At 36.2% G+C, this 21,691-nt stretch overlaps 2 protein-coding genes and 2 long non-coding RNA genes across 4 annotated transcripts in view; 3 read left to right on the forward strand and 1 right to left on the reverse strand.

Annotated features, from left to right (window-relative positions):
• The window catches only part of LOC124386907 (carcinoembryonic antigen-related cell adhesion molecule 5-like), a 403,644-nt gene that overhangs the window by 266,409 nt on the left and 115,544 nt on the right, over positions 1-21,691 (forward strand). Inside the window, exons 5-6 of the mRNA XM_046850952.1 lie at positions 17,907-18,179; positions 20,806-21,078. Coding sequence (XP_046706908.1) covers positions 17,907-18,179; positions 20,806-21,078 — 546 coding nt within the window. The remainder of the gene's footprint in view (positions 1-17,906; positions 18,180-20,805; positions 21,079-21,691) is intronic.
• The window catches only part of LOC124386908 (B-cell receptor CD22-like), an 81,150-nt gene that overhangs the window by 45,059 nt on the left and 14,400 nt on the right, over positions 1-21,691 (reverse strand). The window lies entirely within an intron of this gene.
• LOC124386920 lies at positions 8,243-9,110 on the forward strand. The gene is made up of 3 exons (XR_006926052.1): positions 8,243-8,355; positions 8,883-8,975; positions 9,100-9,110. It is a non-coding gene; the product is annotated as an uncharacterized LOC124386920 (long non-coding RNA).
• Positions 9,487-10,445, forward strand: LOC124386919. The gene is made up of 3 exons (XR_006926051.1): positions 9,487-9,569; positions 9,841-9,896; positions 10,316-10,445. It is a non-coding gene; the product is annotated as an uncharacterized LOC124386919 (long non-coding RNA).

Here is a 21,691-nt window from a genome sequence, read left to right on the forward strand (position 1 = left end):
TACCCTCATACTATCTTTCTTCATAAGTAGTGTGGGACACAGGAAGTATTGCAACATTAACACAACCCACTGCTCTGTCAGTCATGAGAGAGACAGAATCGATCTCAGTCAACTGCCTGTGATTCTCAGACAGTAAATACACTCTTTGTGTCTTCATTAGAGTGTAGGGATTGGGTACAAAGATATTTATCTGCAGTCTGAATGCTCGGCGAGATGGTTTAAATTTTGTCAAATGTGTTACAAGTTTGATGCATCTACAATCTGCTGTTTTCATTAATAGTCAATAATTTTTATGTTTACATTCTGTTTTCTATTTCTTTTCTCATTTCAGTGTTGGTTTCATTAATACCAGTGGCTCATTCTCGAGGTGATTTATTTGCAAATTATTTTTAATATCATGTACATTTTTTTTTTATTTGTATTAGGAAAAAGAAGTTTGTTTTAAATGTATTATTGTGTTATATTAGAATCAATTCATTAACATTTACATTGTGCTCTTCATAAATTCACAAGCACTATATTCAGTTAAGATATAATGATTAATTAATGTGATTAAAATAATTGTTCTTTTTCTCATCTTAATACCAACAAAATCTAAGATGTGATTTTATATTTTCATGTGAGTTTTACTTTATCCTAAAAACTGCTTCAGTACCAACATACTAAGCCATGTGACATTGTGAGTTGATATCACTGTATGTTGTTGCATCTCACAACTTATTATTAAAGAAAAAAAGCAAATGGCTATACAAGCAGAATGCCTGAGGCCCTCTACTGGCTGGAATTTGGAAGTTCTAACAGAATAATTTATATATATATATATATATATATATATATATATATATATATATATATATATATATATATATATATATATATAAATAAAACCGATTCCAAAAAAGTTTGGACACTGTACAAATTGTGAATAATTTTTTTTTTTCTCATAAACATGTCATGCCAAATATTGCCTCATTTTTGATTTCATGAGAGCTACACATTCCAAAAAAGTTTAGCTTGAATACCTTCATTATTTCATGACAGTAAACCCAAAACCAACTGTGAAATCAGATCCTCGAAGCTCTATTAAAATTGAAGACACCATCACTCTGATCTGTGAGCTGCCAAACTCGACAAGGTGGAAATTTTTCTGGTACAAAAATTCACAAGTTATGAGCAGTCTAGCTAGATCTACCAACACATTCAATGTGAACGTCAATAATGCAGGAGAAACAATGTATCAATGTTCAGCACGCTGGAAACAAGATTACAACTACTACACAGAGCGCAGTGATCCTGTCAAAATTACAGCAAAAGGTACATCCTGTTTCTTCTTCTTTTTCCTTTCTAAAAGTTTCCATCAGCAATGACCATTCAATGTTGAAAAGATAAACCAACACTGTAATTCTCTCTCACACACACGCACACACACACACGCGCACACACACACACACACACACACACACACACACAATTGTGTGTGTGTGTGTGTGTGCGCGTGTGTGTGTGTGCGTGTGTGTGAGAGAGAATTACAGTGTTGGTTTATCAACACTGTATCCATAAACATATGGATTTGTACTCATTCTTTTACCCCACTGAAATAGCCAAAATTGCGCTCCAAATCTCTCTCCTGTCTGGGGACTCTCTCTCTCGCCAGTAAGCTGTGGAGCGCGTTTGGAGGCGATTTCAGCTCTACGACGGATATACATTACAGCCCCCTTGATTCTGGGAGGGCTCTGCCCCTGTGCTCCGCTTTGCTCCAGGGTTTCCACGAGTGCTCCGCTCCGCCCCATATTTTCCACGAGCACTCCACTCCGCTCCGCTCCACAGTTTCCCCGAGAGCTTCACTCCGCTCCAGAGTTTCGACGAGTGCTCCGCTCCGCCCCATATTTTCCACGAGCACTCCACTCCGCTCCGCTCCACAGTTTCCCCGAGAGCTTCACTCCGCTCCAGAGTTTCGACGAGTGCTCCGCTCCACTCCAGAGTTCCGATGAGCGTGCTGTCCCATCTTAGAGCTGCTAGAAGCATGCTGTTCCGTATCAGGGTGTCTACGAGCATGCCGCGCCATCTCAGGGCATCTACGAGCGCGCCGCGCTGCCACAGAGTCTCCTGAGCACGCCCCCCCGCCACACAGTCTCCTCCGATGGCGATGATTCACCCCTAAGCTCATCTGAAGGCATTGTGGTGCCACCAAGTACCTTGACAGAGTCTCTCTCAAGGCGACGTTTCATTTCCAAGTACCTCTAAAGGTAACGTTTTGCCCGCAAGTCACGCTGGAGGTGACTTTACGACTCCAAATGCCTGTGAAGATGGCGTGGCAATCCCAAGGTCCTCTGAAGGTGTAGACAGCGTCCCAGGCCTTTGTGGAGGTACCTTCGCTCTGCTAGGTCTCTCCGAGGGTGAAACAGTGTTTGAAGACCCTGTGGGGAGCTCCTTTACTGGCCAAGGCCCCTCTGACAGTCACAGGTTGCTTCCAGAGCCATCCGACAGTGATGCCAAGAAACCCGGCAGAGGGCGTCGCTCGGTCTTTGGACTCCACCAAGGGCGTCATTCTACTCCCAGTCTCCACTGAAGGCGTCACTCGATCTCTAAACCCCTCACTCCCCCATCACTCTACTACAATCCTCTGTGGTGGGCGTCACTCAGTCTCTGGTCTCCGCCGACGGCGTCGCTCCGCTCCAGGTCTCCATGGTGGACGTCGTTCTGCTCCAGTCCTCTGTGGTGGGCGTCACTCTGCTCCAGACCATCCAGGGGATGGCGAGGCCCTCCTCCGAGTGCCCTGGCCCGCCAGGCATATGTGGGTCTGGGGTGCCAGGTGCCGCCCCTGGCGCACACCCCCTTCAGCAGCTGTCATGCTGCCACTATCTCTGCCACTCACGGCTTCAATCTCACACACACCTGGGACTCGTTAATCACTTATCCCCGGCACCATACATATACCCCTCACTCACACTCACTCTCTGTCCGTTATTGTTTATTGATATAGGCATGACCCTATGCATTCTGTTCCATTCGGACTCCGCTACCCTGTAACAGCTGTGCTTTTCCCCTAAGCGCCTCTCGGACTACTCTGTCTACATCTAACGACTGCCTTTTATGTGTGTTTGTGTTACTCTCTTTTTTTAACTCGAGCGAGCTGTACTCCGGCCTCTGCCTCTGTTCATTCGCCCCCTGACAATGATGAAGCACAGTTAATCAACTATTTATAATGTAAAATCATTCATTCATTTGAGCTCTGATGTTTTTATTTCATTCCAACAGAAAAACCCAAATTGACTCTGAGAGTGAATCCTCAAAGCTTCATCTACACTGAAGATAAAGTCTCTCTGAGCTGTGAGCTGCAGGAGGCATCTGGAATGGTGTTTTACTACTACAGAAATTCACAGCTTGTGAACACTGTAGCTACCAAAGCACTCAGCGAGGCACTTGACAATGCAGGAGCAACTGTGTATCAGTGTCGTGCAAGATGGGCAATTTACAATAAATATAAAAACTATGATTACAACTACACAAGACTCAGTGATCCTGTCAAAATTACAGCAACAGGTATTTCATAAGATAAGATAAGATAAGATAAGATAAGATAAGATAAGATAAGATAAGATAAGATAAGATAAGATAAGATAAGATAAGATAAGATAAGATAAACCTTTATTCGCCCCACAGTGGGGAACATGTTACAGCAGCAAGACAAAGAAATAAAAATAGATGCAAATATATAAAAAAGAATATACAAAAAAATAAAAACAGAGAAATAAAAACAAATAATAATAATAATAATAATAATAATAATAATAATAATAATAATAATAATAATAATAAACAAGGAATAAAAATAAATGCAAATATATGAAAAAGAGAAATATACATATACTACAATAACAGTATATACACAGTACAATGTATAAATACAAATAGGTGGAAAAAAAAAAAAGTACGCGTTTCAAGTATTCTTTCAAGGTGGTATTGCACGTAATTGCGGGTAATACTGCACATGATATTGTACATGATTCATGTAATATTGCACACAGATAATGTTATTGCACAGCTTAAAAAGTAATAACAGTGTTGTATTTTGGTGACTGGTTTTACTGGGAACAGCTTTGGTTGTAAAGTCTAATAGCAGCAGGGAGAAAAGACCTTCTGTATCGTGATTTTCCTTTTGTTTTTTAACAGGTTTAAGAGAACTGTGAAAAAAAAGATTGAAAAGAAAATAGTGCAAAAAAACTTAGAATACCAGTCCACATTGATTGATTAGCCAAAGGTTTGATTAGGTGGTGATTTTTTTTTCTAACCCTGACAGTGCACTAATATGTTATAAATACTAGAGTAACAGATCAGTCAGATGTACTTATATGTTGGATGCTTCACAATCTAAAACAAACAAAAACCCCACTAATGTAAGTGTTAATGTGGTGAGGTTTTCTGTAAAATATGTATTTACCTTATCATTAATTATTTAAATAGTACCCAGTGTCAACATTTTCAGAATTCTGAATTTTCAATCAGAATGTTTGGCAAAAACAGAGAAGTTTGAGTAAAAATAAATTAATTCAAATTAATTTAATTAAGAACAAATAATGACAAAGGTGTATAGGAATAAACTACAATGTTTAGCTGGTCTTTCGTAGTTACTCAGTTACTGTGTAAAATAAAGAAGAAACTGTAAGAAACTGTAAGAAACTGCTGGCCAATAACTCTGGCTTCCTTTCACCAGTGATCGACTCACAAGTGTGTAAGAATGATTTATTTATGTTGTCCATAAAGTCTACAGCCTACAATATCCATTTCAGATTGCTTACAGATTACAGATTACAGATTGCATTAAAAATGTATGAATATATTTACAGAATTTGTATGTTTATAATTTTTCTTTTTTTAATTAAATGATTATAAATAACACTTGTAGAGAAGATAACTCTTTATTACTGTATTTCCATGAAAACATTTAAATAATTTATTATATGACTTATATGGGCAATTTAAAAAGCATCTCACCAGCTGAAAAAGTGTGACATGGTTGTATGATAAAGCACAGTAAATCTACAGCTTATTTTCATTCCAATAGAAAAACCCAAACCTACGTTGAGAATTAATCCTCAGAGCTCCATCTACACTGGAGACACCATCACTCTGAGCTGTGATCTGCAGGAGACGACTGCATGGGAGTTTTCATGGTACAAAAATTCACAGCTTGTGAACACTGTACCCATCAACACATTCAGTGCAAGAGTCAATAATGCAGGCAAAACAGTGTATCAGTGTCGTGCAGGCAGAACAACCAACAGCTATAACAACTATAACTACTACTACACACAGCTCAGTGATCCTGTCAAGATTACAGCAAAAGGTATTTCATGATTTTATTCACACTCTCCTAAACCTGTTAAAAACACAAGGACAAAGACTGCATAATTATTACAAGTGTATATTGTTCTATAATCTTTTAAATAATGTTTTAATATAAGTTTACAAAAGTATTTGTCACCCTGTCTGTAACAAAGTGTAACAGGGCAAAGTAAAGTAAGTAGACCAGGTAAATGTGTGTTTATCAGAAAGAGAATCACTCTCATACACCAGATACTAGAAATGCTGATCAGTCACTTTGGCTTTAACATGTACTGTATGTGGTCTTTAAAAATTACAGCAAACACTGTAAATTTCACTTTGGAAACTGATACTTGTTGAAAATTTTAACATATTTACAAATTTTGTAGTTTAGAAAATATGATTTTTCATCTGGTCATAAACTGGTCATGGTTGTACTTTATATGCATGGTGACACAACATGATAATTTAGATATTGCTATTATGTGAAAGAGTATCTAGCTGGCAGTACAGCTGGTATAAAGACACTTTACACAATCCTGTCAGTAGTATACAGAATTAGTGATGTTGAATTGACCCACACATGTATAGAAGCAGAGATGAAGTCCAAACTCCTCGCACTTGTATTCTTTTAAAATGTAAGATGTGGGTGTGTGATTTTGCTTGATAACACAAACACAATTAGACATTTGTATATTTTATTATTTTTTGTTTAAAAAAAATCTACTAATTAAAAAACTTTATATTTCCTTTTGTAACAGAGAGACCATCAGTACTGAGTGTATCTCCACAGAACTGGCTGACTGAAGGAGACTCAGTGACTCTAAGCTGTGAGGTTACAGACTCCTCTACAGACTGGACATTCAGCTTGTACACAGTTGTTCCCTACAGAGACGGTGTAACTGCAGTACAAATTAATCATGACTATATCATATATGTGGAGCTTCTCTCAGACAGCAGCAGAGGATCTGGAGGCAACTACACTCTCAGTCCTTCTGCTCTTCATCACACAGGAGTTTATGTGTGTAGAGGAGAGAGAGGAGAACCAGTCAGATACACACTGTACAGCAATCCACAGCCTCTATGGATCTCTGGTGAGAAAACTGATGAATGAACTGTCTGATACTATTTGTTTAAATTTGTTTAAAAAAAAAAAGAATAAATGTAAGAAGAATTGTTTATCATTTCTTAATCAGTAATTCTAATATGTATAATGTTGTAAATTGCCCTAATCCATAGGAGTCAATTTCCCCATTTGTAACAGTTATGAGAAAATCCATGGTTCTGAGCTCATGTGATGCTGATCATGTGCATCTATTACTATTTTCACCATAAACACTGTTTGTGTTTAAATCCTTTGTGTTGCCCTCTGCCTTTACAGCAATTGCAAGATTTTTCTGTTTTCTCCAGTTTTTATTTTGTTTCTTGAATTTAACAAGTTCCTTTATGCAGCTTTTTGGATTATTCCATGTTAAACCTGTGTGTGTTTTGTCTTATGTTGTGGACTGTGGCTTTGATTATCAAATTAATAGACATCATTCTGAACACACACACACACACTTGTATCCTCATTACATTAAAATTTGTACATATATTTATTTGTGTTTCTTCTGTGTTTAAGGTGAATCTCCTCCAGTGTCTCTGATCATCAGTCCCAGCAGAACTCAACACTTTTCTCTTGACTCTCTCACACTGAGCTGTGAGGACCAGAGTAACTCTACTGGATGGACAGTGAGACGATACACAGACAGTATAGGAGTGTTAGATTGTTCACAGTGGGGATCAGTTACAGGATCTACATGTTACATCAGCTTCCTCTCCACATCCTACACTGGAGTTTACTGGTGTGAGTCTGAATCTGGAGAAAACAGTAATCCTGTCAACATCACAGTTCATGGTGAGTCTTCATGTAGTGTGTTTACTGTTAAAGGAAAATTTAAATGTTTCTAGACAATATTCAGGACATCAAGACATTTTATCTGCACTATCTTTACTTCTCCATTCTGACAAATAGCTTTTATTTTTTTTTTTTTAATGACCACATTCAGTGAAATTGCTCAGTGCACTCAGTAGTGCTGCCCCACACAGATTCTAATAGCCATTTGTTTTACAAGCATAAAGTGTTTAGTTAAGTTACATGTATTGTAGAAGATGCTGCTGCTTCTCCTCTTGATATTTTTAGTTTGCAGTCTTCTTCAGTTTCATCATTAATTGTGTAATATTTCCAGAACACTGTTAATCAGATGTTAGTATAAGTCATCCATTGAGCATTTTCACCAAAGTAAATGAACACCATCAGGGACTTCAATCTTAATCACAAATTGTTAACCTTTAATTCACAAGGATATACAAGGCCATTTGTACCAGAACCATCTATCTATCTGTCTATCAAGATTTTATGTAGCTAAAAATGAGCATACCGGATTGAAGGCTTCCATAATTCAGACTATATCAATATACAAGTTAGACACAGTTTTATGTTAAACAGTGATGTTCATGTTGTATATGAACTATTTCTGTTGTAAATATGATTTCCTGTGTTCTAGATGGTGATGTGATTCTGGAGAGTTCTGTTCATCCTGTGACTGAGGGACATCCTCTGACTCTACGCTGTTTATATCGTAACACAAATCCCTCAAACCTCCGAGCTGATTTCTATAAAGATGGATCAGTCGTGCAGAACCAGACTACAGGAGAGATGATCATCCATAAAGTCTCAAAGTCAGATGAAGGTTTCTACCACTGTAAACACCCAGAGAGAGGAGAGTCACCGAGAAGCTGGATCTCAGTCAGACGTGAGAATTTTATTTTTACTTCAATCCTTTTAAAATCTTTTTTATAATGCAGTTTATATCTGCAGTGATTAAAAGCTTAAAATGTGGTCTTCTTTCTGTCCAGCCTCTGTCTCAATCTCAGGTTCTAGACCCAGTGGTGAAACAGTAGGAGTGGCTGTGGGACTGAGTTTGTCCTTTTTGTTCATCATTTTGCTGATATTAATGATCCTGCTGTGGTTCTACAAAATGAAGAAAGGTCTAATAACTGAAGCTAACTCATAATCATATCAAAATGACCCCAACACAAAAAAATAGTTATTAACATGTTATTTGTGTTAACATGTTATAATTTATTATAACAAATTAAATATATTTGCATGTATTAAATAGAGAGGTTCCTGCTGTAATTTGGTAAACAACACATGTTCAAATGATAAAAAAAACAAATAGAATTCTTAAACCCAAAATAAATTGTTGTAAATGTATATGTCCTGCTAAATTAATTTTAATTTAAGGAAAAATGTCTAGAATTGTTAAGAGCAAATGTACTGTAATGATCATATTTGCTATTTGCATATTTATTTCATTTAAACAAAAAAAAAAAGTACTAAAACTACTAGCTTTAATCGTAATTGACTTTTAAACTTAATAATAAATTATTGAATATTATTATTTTTATTATTATTAATTATCATATATATGTATATATAGTATATACAGTATATATAATTTAAAAGAATTATTTACACCCTGTTCAGATGTAGAATCTGTTTCTCTTTATAGAAAAGCAGCAGAAATCCAGTCAGACATCAGAGCAGAATCAGAGGCGATCAGGAGCTGAAGACTCTCAGTCAGGACACAAACCACATCAGACTGGTCAGATTCTGTTTCAGTAACTGATTATTTCTGCATCTGTTCATTTAGAAAATTCTAACTTTATTGTAATTTATCTTCATGTTCACTTCAGATATTGTATTTAGATTTTTTGTTCTTTATATAGGAAATGAACACATTTATGTGACAGTGGATCAGGCAGATACGAGTGGAACAGTAGATTTATTTATTTTAGACATTTCCTCTCACTATTGGAGACTTAACTATAGATGAACTCTATACAGTAAAGTTCAGAAGTGTCCTGTAGTGATTAACACACTGCACTGTGTTCAGGTGAAGCTGCAGCTCAGAGCAGGGAAGCCATTTATGCACAGGTCATGAAGAAAAAGAAGAGAAGCAGGAAGAATGGTGGAGTGTTTTTAATCTTAATTTATGCTCATTTAATGTATTTATTAAAATATAAAACTGGGAAGTAATCACATTCAGTCATGTATTATACTACTAAAGATCATTTAGTGGTTTTGTTCTCTGCTTCTGCAGGTGCTGATGCTGATGCTCAACTCGGCATGAATGATGTGACTTACGCTGAGGTTCAACTAAAGCCTATGAAAAAAGTGAAGAGAGCACAAGGTAGAGGTAATAAAGAATTTTATGTAATAATGTAATGAATAAAACACTCTGTTTGGTGCTGTTACAAAGAAAAAGTCCACAACAGGATCATGTAAAGTAGTAAAGTTTTATTTTCCTATGATAGCATCAAGTGTTTTATTCTCCTTTTATCACCGACAATATTAGTCACTACGTGTTTTTAAATTACATATAGTCACATTCCATATGGGGAAATTATACAAAATCAAGTTGGGTTTTTAGGAAATTAACTAACAATTTGTTTCTTTTTCACAACTAGAAAAGACCAGAGTGGGTGATGATACTGTTTACTCAGAGCTGCATCATAACATGAAGGTAAAACTCATCATATTTATAAAGCTTTAAAGACAATCCACACACCATGAAGTAAGAAATAGGTTTAAAGGTACAGTGGGATGAATTTGGGCCACAAGCAGAAACTGCAAATACATTACAATTTTCATATACACAAAAATTACTATTTACAAAACCCTCTTAAAACCTGTGATGGTCTGAAGGTTTCATACGTTTTGTTTTGTTAGCTTCCTTCAAAACTTTACTCATTTTCTTCTACTTGGTTAATTGAATGCCATATGTTTAAAAATACAAACAACATTATGTACTAATTTGCTGCTTTAGTCTGTGATATTCTTCCAAACTGTTCAGTAAATTTTCTACCATCATTGATAGTAATATCAGGAGAAATTGATTTCTAACCATATCAATGCAACCTTATGCATTTCTTCTCTCTGCAGTGAGCCGTGTGTCTGTCTACACTGATGAAGCTACAGAAACTGAGTTGTGTTTGTCTTCTTTTTTTCCTAAACTTTTTAGTTGTTAAATGTTTCAAATTCTTTGATCTGTGAACTTGCTCACATCAACCATTCCCACAATATCAGAATGTTCCTGGAGTTTAGTGTAAACCACAGAGGTTTAGAAAATGGTTCAAGTCATACTAAAGAGTTTAATGATCTACCAAACCACCAGAGCTGGATTTCATGCTCTGATTAGGATCAGTTTTGAGGAGAATTGGACCTGCTGAAAAGTCACATAAAACCAGACACTGTGACTAAAAAATATTGCTGAAGTGATTTATTTCAAATGTTTATCTTTAGTTTGCATTTGAATGGTTGATCTACAGAATCTGTGCTTCCAGATTACTACAGTTACTAATCCAAAACCTTCTCTTGGATTAGTAACTTCAGCTTGTATTATGAAGACTCTACTAAATGCCTTAAGAAATTTTAATGTCTTAAACTCGAACAGTGTTTCAAAGAACATCAGGAATGCATGAAGGTCCTTGTGTAACTTTTTTAAAAGTTTAATTTTTATCTTATAAATAGACTTCATGATTTGTAGTAGTTTATATTTACTTACTTAATAATGTATGTACCATGTAGTCACTGAGTAGATTTGAAGTAAAATCGATTTCTCTATCATTTTCTTTCACATGTCTTTTTTAAAGTTGGTTATATTTTCAATTAAGACATTAAATAAAACCATTTAACCAGTCACTCGTTCAGGTTCAAGTTTTTCTCTCTCTAAATAAATCTATATATTTATATTTGAAGATGTATGGAAGGTGATGATGTTTATATTTGGAGATGATTGGAAGGTGATGATGTTTATATATGGAGATGTTTGGAAGGTGATGAGGTGCATAAATTATAGACTGCTGATTTAAGGGGTTGATGGTGGCGCAGTGGGTCTTGTTGCCATCTCAGTGTTCCTGTTTGATCCTGAGCTCAGGCTGCTGTTTAAATAGAACTGGACATGTTCTCCATATGTGGATCTCTTCTCAAAAAACAGTCAGGAAGGTGGACTGGCTCCTCTAAATGTCTGAACTAGGTATTGTGAATGAGTGTGTATGAATGTACTATTTGTGTGTATTAATGTACTGTATGTGTGTATAATTGTACTGTGTGTGTGTGTGTGTGTGTGTGTGTGTGTGTGTGTGTGTGTGTGTGTGTGTGTGTGTGTGTTTAAAATAAGGTTTTAAAAATGAAACCTTGTATTTCACTTTATAAAGCACTTTAGATTGTCTGAACTGCACTGGGATCCTTATTCTACACTAAATAATACTGCAGGATCCAGTGATCTGCTTTGACGGAAACACTTTATTAATCCCATGTGAGAAATTTCAATGCTACAGCAGGAGATAAGAGACAATATAAAACCATAAAAAGTAAAACCACAACAATATAGCAGTGAAATGAAAATTCATATGTGCAATAATTACAGTAATTACAGAAACTTTGCTCATTGGTTCAGGACACAGAAGATCAGGTACATATACACACACACACACACACACACACACAAATACATACAAAGAGACAGTGTTGGGCAACGTTACTTTGAAAAGTAATGCATTACAATGTTGAGTTACTCCCCAAAAAAGTAACTAATTACATTACTTAGTTACTTTTTATGGAAATTAATGCGTTATATTACTTTTGCGTTCCTTTTAACTCTTTCAGGCCATACAGTTGTAAAAGGTGTAATATAGATAATTGCCATTAAGAAATGTTATATAAGGGCAAAAGACATTTTTAAACATTTAAAATGCTTAATAACTTCTTAGAGAACAATAAGCTGATCGACTAAATTTGGACCACAAGGCTGAACACTTTCCAGTCGCACTTCTGTACACTGCTTTTCAATCTGCCTACGTGACTACGTTCATTTTAATTCAGTATTTATTTTTTTATGCAAAATAATTTAACTGAAAAGTAACTTGCATTACTTTTTTTTAAAAGTAACTCAGATATTAATGTGTAAATTTATAAAGTAACGCACTACTTTACTCGTTACTCCAGAAAAGTAATATTATTATGTAACGCACGTTACTTGTAACACATAACCCCAACACTGCAAAATTGACTCAGATGTGGTAGTTCTTCTTTCCATTTTTCACCTAAAGAAATTTAAGACTGTAAAATCAATGATTGTGAAAGGATTAAAATCAGTATATCATCATTCATTATCAATCTGCAAATAACCAAAATGTCTAAATGTACATAATTATTCTCGCTGTCTACATTATAAGGAACACATATATTACTGCACATGCAATTGTAATTTATAAATCTTCCAGGATGTTCACACACAACAGTCTATGTAGATTTTACACACACACACACACACACACACACACACACACACACACACACACACACACAAAGAAACATAGTAAATGAGAGGTGAGAGGAGAATGGCCAGACTGGATTAAGCTGACAGGAAGGCTAAAATAACTTAACATGTCTTAATACCTTTGTCTCCCTCTAGTGGTAACTGCAGTATACTTTTAATCCTGAACTTTTAGTTTCACTTTTCATTCACTGGCCACCACATATTGAGTTTCTGTCGCCTTCTTGTCCACTCGAGTCAGTCTGGCCAGTCTCCTCTGACCTCTCATCAACAAAATGTTTACTTTAGTGTGTATGATCTATATAGACTGCTGTGTGTGAAAATCCCTGGAGATTTCTGAATAAAGTGTAGAGTTAAAATATACAGCACTGTTACTGAATGTGTTTTTCTTTAACTGAGACTATTATAGTTTTTTGACACTTTCAGATTTTACAGATTTAACATGATGTTTCTGAAACTTTTAGGTTATAAAAATGTAACAGGAGCGACTACAAAATTCTCTCTCTCTCTCTCTCTCTCTCTCTCTCTTCCTCTTTCTGTCACAAAGACACACACACACACGCACGCACACACACTCTGTGTGTGTGTGATTTTGTGATGGTTGGCTGTGATGAGGGCTGAGTGCTGGTTTCTCTCTGTAGGTACACAGGAAGTGGTACGGCTTTAACACACACCTCTGCTCTGTCACTCAGTCAGTCATTAGAGGGACAGGATGGAGTTCAGTCCACTCGCTGTGATGTTCTGTGAGTAAATGTTCTCTTTGTGTCTTCATTAGAGAGAGTGATGAGGTATAAAGTTGTTCATCTGCAGTGTAACTCTGTGTTATGAAAAGGGTTCAGTTTGATGTGTAACTACAGTAAAGAGTACAATAAGTGTAAATGATGTAATGAGTGTAAATGTGTCTGTATTGCTGAAATCTGTACCTGATCTTCTGTGTCCTTGTTCTTGTATTGCTGTCTGGTGTTCAGTGACGACTTCTCATGATTAGATGATTTGCTAAAATTACATTGACTGGGTTGTGTTTGTAAATATTATTAATGAAAGTCATGTTTCTGACTGACTGAAATGGTTTCAGCTGCAGTATTGAGCTTTACTTGATCTGTCCAGTGAACAATCACATTTTAAAAGAATATGAAAGCATTAAATAGACTTGCTGTGAGAAAATGTCACTTTGCATTTCTTGTTATTATTATTATGATCTGTGCAAAAAAACATCTCAGTACAAGTTGAGTTTTATTCACACTAACACCAACACACAATGTGTATCTGTGCAGAAACACACATTTCTCATGAGTATTATTAATAGAGGCCTGGGAGCAGAGGCCAGTTGGTGGTTGTGGTTTAGTTTCAATGCAGTGATGTATGTGAAGAGTGGGAGGAGGTGTGAATGTGGACATGTGAAAGCAATAACTAACTTTTAACTCTTTAACTGCTGATATGGTTCACATTCCACTGACCTTCACTGTGACTTTTTACTGCATCATACATCATTACAGTTTACATCATACTAATGCAGTTTCTATTGTACTCTTTACTATATTACTTCTTTATCCGCACCCCCCAGCTAAAGTGTTGGAAACAATCCTTTCAGGTTCTGGTCCGTGCAGCAATGATTTATATTTCAGTCCGTCATTAGAGAGATGAAGTGTGGGTGGGAAATCATTCCTCTAAGAAAAAGTGTTCCAGAAACTTCTCCATGTGGTGTCTGACACCTGACCCTGTTATTACATTTGGAAGACACCCTTATCCAGAGCGACCTACAACTGAGCAGGGGATAGTTAAGGGCCTTGCTCAGGGGCCCAGCAGTAGCACCTCAGTGGTGGTGGTATTTGAACATGTGACCTTCTAATCCAAAGTCCATTACCTTCACCACTGAGATACCACCTCCCTTATAAGTTGATCAAGAAGTGTATAGAGCTGGTTAAGCACCATCAAGCTTTCCCAGATCCTTCTTTTCTCTCTTTTTCTCCTCCTCTTTCTCTCTCTCTCTCTCTCTCTCTCTCTCTCTCTCTCTGTATAAGAACACAGGAAGTGTTGAGAATGTAACATTTATCACTGCTGTCACACAGTCAGTAATAAAGAGACAGAATGAAGTTCACTCCACTCCTTGTTATTGTTTGTGTATAAATCTTTTATTTGTGTCTTCATTAAAGTGCATGATGGGTATAAAGTTGTTGATCTGCAGTCTGAAGGTCCTGAGTGATGAGTTGATTGTGTGATTGTGTAACTGCAGAAACAATCATTTCTCATGTGTATTATTAATAGAGGCGTGAGAGCAGACACCAGTTTGTGGTTCTGGTTTAGTTTCTATTTTAATGCAGTGGTGTAAATTGAGATATGAAGAGTGGAAGTAGGTTTGATGTAGACGTGTAAAAACAATCACTTTTACCTCTTTAATTGCTGAGATCTTGTTAAAATTTGATCTCCACTGACACTCACTGAACTCTTTTAAACAAAAGCTGGAAATCCTCCTTTACAAGCCACAGAGTTTCCACAACAGCACCCACTGGAGATCAAATCAATATTTAGAGTGAAAATATTACTGAAGATCTTTTTTTTTACTGAAGTATTACAGTTTTTACTCCTCTTTACTCTACAACTCTTCACCTCCACTACCCAGCAAAAGTGTGGGAATGAATCCTTTAAAATGAAGCTCTAATCTCTTATATAATTGCTGCACGTTTATGCTGTGAATTTCCCATTCCACTACATCCAGATGAGGATCTGTGTGTCAGGATCTGAGGGGGTTCCGGTTGGGTTTTTTTCTTTCTCTCAGGATCTCCCGGTTTCACAGCGCGCACTTCCGGGTTTCGTGGCGCGCGCTTCCCGCTCATCTCCTTTCTCTCGCGCGCGCAGCAGCGTATTTAAGGACGCCGTTAGCACGTGCTCTCTGCCGGATGATCTGTTCTGTTCCCCCGCGGTCCTGACAGTAATCTCTCCTGTTTCCCGTGCGGATCACCGGTTTCCTACCCTGCCGGCTCCCGCTCCCGACTCCCTGCCCCGCGTTCCTCTGCTGGAACTGCTACCCAGGACGGATAAAGTTTGGAACTGTTCTTCAGACTCTGTTTATTCCTGCTTGGTTCTGTATTTCAGTTTAGGATTATTGGATTATTAGAGTGACGGGTCTGTTGGTTTTATGTCTATGATTTAAGATTTTCACATTTCTATATTAATAATATTTGGTTTCTCTGTGCAGTAAAGTGAAAAAGTGACATTTTATTGATCAGAACAGTGACCTTTATATAAGTTATGGGAGGTTTTGTTTATTAATAATTATGAGGTCTTATAAGGTATTTATTACAGATGGTGTTCAGATTTTCTGAATATAAAGTAATAGTGTGGGTTCAGTGTGTATAAAGTGCTGTTTATATTGACATCTTGTTTTGTTTATTTTTAGTGTTGATGTCACTTATACCAGTGGTCCAGACTCAAGGTGATTTATATCGTGTTTATTATTTATATTGTGAGCAGATTTGATTAGTTTTGAGGAGTTTGTGTAAATTCTGCTCCTAGTTTATTAATGCAGTTTTTATCACTTTAAACAAATGAAGTAACATTTACTCCGTTATTTTCATTTTCTGTTCTCGTATCATCTGATGTGTAGATTCACTTTGTGCTCTTGGTAAATTCACCCACACTGTGTGTTATGATAAATAGTGTTATAATGTAAGAAAAAGATGAACAAAATAACTTCAGATGTGAATAAATAGTTTTATTCTGCTTAAATGTCTTTATTAATGAAATATTAAACAGCACATGTATTTAATGACAGCAGTACATGAGAGCGACTGTCATAAACAGCACTAAATAAAATGCTCCACAATGCCTTTGATTTCTTAATAAGAAGAAGTTTATTATAGACACATATGAACATCAACAATAACAAAAACATGTGTTTATACTCAGTCTAAAAATATATGAATGTACACTTGGGAATGACTTTATATACGGTTTATTAACAACAGAATGTTTTATAGGGAATGGTAAAGCTGTGGTGTCCATAAAGCCTGATACACACGTGTTCATTGGAGAGCGTGTTACTCTCAGATGTGAAATACAGGGAGGAGGCTCTGAGTGGGAATACGGCTGGTATAAAAGTAATAACAAATTTACAGACAGCACAAAACAGGAGATCAGAATCCAGTCTGTTGGAGACTCTGACAGTGGTGACTACACCTGCAGAAGACTATGGGATTCCTCTCAGAGATCAGAGACCAGTGATGCTGTTACACTCACTGTATCAGGTGAGTCTGATGATGTCTTTGTATCATTTTTTTGTGCACTTACAAAGAATGTGACAAGAATTTCTTCCACAGGAATCGTCATGTTTTCAGAAGTATCTGTGTTTTATATTGAGTTTGCAGTATAATTCTGCTGAGTCAGTGTGATTAATTACACACAGTGAACATTATGAAAGAAGGCAATAAATCTCACCGTGTTTCGGCTCTGTGTTTATCTGATACAGTGTTTTATACTTTAATCCAATTAAGAATTTATTACAACAAAAAAACAGACCAAATAGCAGTTGTTGTAACAAACCATACAATAGTAACATCTTGTTTTTAAAGTTTTTTTGATCCTTCATCATTTCATACCAACAGCAAAACCCAAAGCGACTGTGAGAGTGAATCCTCAGAGCTCCGTCTACACTGGAGACACCGTCACTCTGAGCTGTGAGCTGCAGTCCACTGGATGGGAGTTTCAATGGAACACAGTTAACCAGCAGCTTCAGTATATTGAACAAGCAAAAACACTTACAGTGACAGTCGATAATGAAGAAGAAACAGAGTACTGGTGTAGCGCACGCAGGAAAAACTACTATGATGACTACAGCAACAACTACTACTATTACGACACAGAACGGAGTGATCTTGTGTGGATTACATGGAGTGGTATGTTATAACCCTTTTCAATATTCCAATATAAAAATATTATTAATATATATATATATATATATATATATATATATATATATATATATATATATATTTTTTTTTTTTTTTTTTTTTTTTTTTTTTTTTTTTTATAAGAAAACATGTTTGCTGACTAATTTTTTAAATTAACACAAGACTTCATTTGTACTTTAGATGACTGAGGTGATGAAAGCAAACAGTTGCATCGAATATTCCACTATTTTTATATCATAATTGTCCACTGATATGATTAAAAATTAAAATGCAATATTCTTACATACAGAAAGACCCAAACCAGTGGCATCTATAAATCCTGATAAACAGGTGTTCAGTGGAGACACTGTCACTCTGAGATGTGAGATACAGGATGAAAGTGTATCTAGGTGGCAGTACAGCTGGTATAAAGATGCTTCACTCAGTCCTGTCAGTAGTGTACAGATGTACACAATCAGTAGTGTTGAAGTGACACACACAGGTAAATACACCTGTAAAGGAAGAGAGAGTGGAGGCTCACGTTCCTCACACCTCAGTGATGCTGTTACACTGACTGTATCAGGTGAGTGTGGGTTTTTTTTTTTGGCTTGTGAAAATGTGTAATTTGCCATTAATAAAATTTTCTTATTGTGTAGTAAATAAAACTACAAAATGTTAAAGTTTTAAATAAACTCTTTTTTTCTGGATGAAAACTGTGACTGCTGAATATTTTTTTGGGAAATCATTAAAAACAACACATTGTTTATTATTATTATTATTATTATTATAACACATTATTATTATTATTATTATTATTATTATTATTATTATTATTATTATTATTAATTTTTATTAATTTGATTATTATTTTTTTTATTAATATTATCATTATCATTATTAATGATACTGCCACTGCTGGGCCCTTTGAGCAAGGCTCTTAACCCTTATCTTTGTATGGTAAATGAGATCATTTTTAGTTGCTGAATAACAATTTCTCTGTGGGATCAATAAAGTATTCTGATAAGTGTGTCTGGCAAATGCTGTCTATTCTTATACATTTATTTAGAAAGGAAAGGCACAATTCGGTTTAATTTTGCTTTTTTCTACTAGTGTTACATTTATGTCACATACAAAGGCTCAGAAAGGTGCTGAAAGTACACAAAACTCAGTCTATAAAAAGGGAAATGTGCAAAGAAAATCCAAAACAAGAGGTAGAATCAATGTTAAATTCAGAACAGGGTCAGGAGCTCAGCAAACAGGATACTTCAGGCTTCAGAGAACAACAAGTAACAACATGCTGAAAGCAAAAAGACAATCACAGTATAAAAAGCTCGCTATCATGAGGAGATAAACTGAGCACATAGTTTACAATTTTCAGAATGAATGTCTGTATAAATGGTGTAGTGTGAGTGTGTGTAATTAACCAGATTTGTGAAAACAAACTACTGCATTCACATGTACACTATTTGTATATCTATTATTTACTTATAATAATATTTTGTTTATGACATTTTAGATGCTCTGTTTCCTTCAGCAAGACCCAAACCAGAGGCATCATCAGACTTCAGTGATGCTGTTACACTGACTGAAGCAGGTGAGTGTGTGAGGTGTTCTGGTGACACTTCTTCCATTTCAACTGCCCCATTAGGGGTCGCCACAGCGGATTATCCGTCTCCATAGTACTCTGTCCTCTACATCTGCCTTTTCAAACCAGCTACCTGCATGTCTTCCCTCACCACATCCATAAACCTCCTTCTTGGTCTTCCTCTTTTCCTCCTTCCTGTTGGCTCTATACTCAGCATTTTTCTACCGATATTCCCCATGTCTCTCCTCTGCACATGTTCAAACCATCTCAACCACACCTGACTTCCTCATACAATACTACAACTCCTCTCTCCACCCTGTTGTACACTTTCTCTAAACCCACAAACACACAATGCAACTCCTTTTGACCTTCTCTATACTTCTCCATAAACAATCTCAAAACATAAAATGCATCTGTGGTGCTCTTCCTCAACATGAAACCATACTGTTGCTCACAGATGGTCACCTCTTCTCTCAGCCTGGCTTCCACTACTCTTTCCCATAACTTCATGGTTTGACTAATCAACTTTATTCCCCTGTAGTTACTGCAGGTCTGCACATCTCCCTTATTCTTAAAGATCGGTACCAGTACACTCCTTCTCCATTCTTCAGGCATCCTCTCACCTTCCAGAATCTTGTTAAACAATCTTGTTAAAAACTTCACAAGCATCTCTCCTAAACATCTCAATGCTTCTACTGCTAATTTTGCTGACACATTAAAATGTGCAATTGGATATTTATGAAAATCTCCTTCATCTGATTTAATTTATCTTGAAAATAAATAAATAAATAAATAAATAAATAAATAAATAAATAAATAAATAAATAAATAAATAATTTTGTTGTAAATATGGGGTTGCTAAAAAAAATAATTGTCTAAAACCTGTACATTATTGATCCTATTCAGATGTTCAAGTTCCATTCCATAGGCACTAATGCTCCATCATTCCATTAGAGATGCAGGCTTTTGAACTGATCGCTGATTATAAGCCAGATGATCCTGCTCTTCTTTAGTTCAGACAATGTGGCCTCCATTGTTTCTAAAAAATTCAAGGTGGTATCAAAAAGTTGAGGTTAAACACGTCAACAGATGGAAGCACAAAGCTACATGTCTAATCATAGGGATCACTGACCTTCATAAGACTATGTGTCAAAAGACATTGTCCTGTGTACATCAGGAGCTGTGCAACTGGTGCTATTCTGACCCTATGTGTTACCATGTCTGCTATTCTGAAAACTTGTGAACCCTGTCACGAGCTCTCCTCAAACAGCTTCTCCCCAGAAACACAGTGATCTCATTTCTGCACCCACCCTTCTCGACAAATTTTGCTCCTGCATGTTTTGGCCTCTCCCTCAAAATGAAGATCCAGCTCTAAGATCACTGTTTTGACACTACTGCAGAGATCCAGTGTGAATAGCAGAAGTTGCTTAGAATGCTTAAAAAAAAAAAAGATCAAGGACACATTCCATTGCTGTACAAGGGGACTAGTCTGAAGCTTATTCAATCAAAATTATGCATGTGCAAATAAGTGGATAGAGTTAATGAAATCCATTTGTTAATCAACCATAATTTTATGCTTATGACATTCATCATGACATTTTAGATGTTCTGTTATTTCCTACAGTGAAACCCAAACCAGTGGCATCTATAAATCCTGATAAACAGGTGTTCAGTGGAGACACTGTCACTCTGAGATGTGAGATACAGGATGAAAGTGTATCTAGGTGGCAGTACAGCTGGTATAAAGATGCTTCACTCAGTCCTGTCAGTAGTGTACAGATGTACAGAATCAGTAGTGTTGAAGTGACACACACAGGTAAATACACCTGTAAAGGAAGAGAGAGTGGAGGCTCACGTTCCTCACACCTCAGTGATGCTGTTACACTGACTGTATCAGGTGAGTGTGTTTTTGACTCATGTAACACATCAAAATATGTAGTTAGACAGTGATAAATATTTTCTTATGGTGGATTATACAGTACATCTGAACCAGAAGTATTTAATGTGTAAAACATGCAAGAAATGATCTTTACTTGTTTTGAGTCTAAACACAATATACTATATAGAATAGAACAGTAATTAGTGCATGAAAATGTCCATAGTATTTGTAACTCGTACTTTCTCCATATTTAGTCTTTTAAACAGTGTGGTGAAAAAATATATTTCTCTGCAAAAAAAACATGCCTGTTGAGAAATGATTTTTAAATGAAACAATTTTTTTTTTTATAAATTAGTGAACAGTGTTGATGAAAGCAAACTGTTGCATTCACTATATATCAATATACTGTACAATATATTCATCATGATAATTAGATGTTTAATTATATTTACAGTAAACCCAAACCAGTGGCATCTATAAATCCTGATAAACCAGTGTTCAGTGGAGACACTGTCACTTTGAGATGTGAGATACAGGATGAAAGTGTATCTAGGTGGCAGTACAGCTGGTATAAAGATGCTTCACACAGTCCTGTCAGTAGTGTACAGATGTACAGAATCAGTAGTGTTGA

The sequence above is a fragment of the Silurus meridionalis genome, chromosome 6 (genome assembly GCF_014805685.1).
Source record: "Silurus meridionalis isolate SWU-2019-XX chromosome 6, ASM1480568v1, whole genome shotgun sequence".
NCBI lineage: Eukaryota > Metazoa > Chordata > Actinopteri > Siluriformes > Siluridae > Silurus > Silurus meridionalis.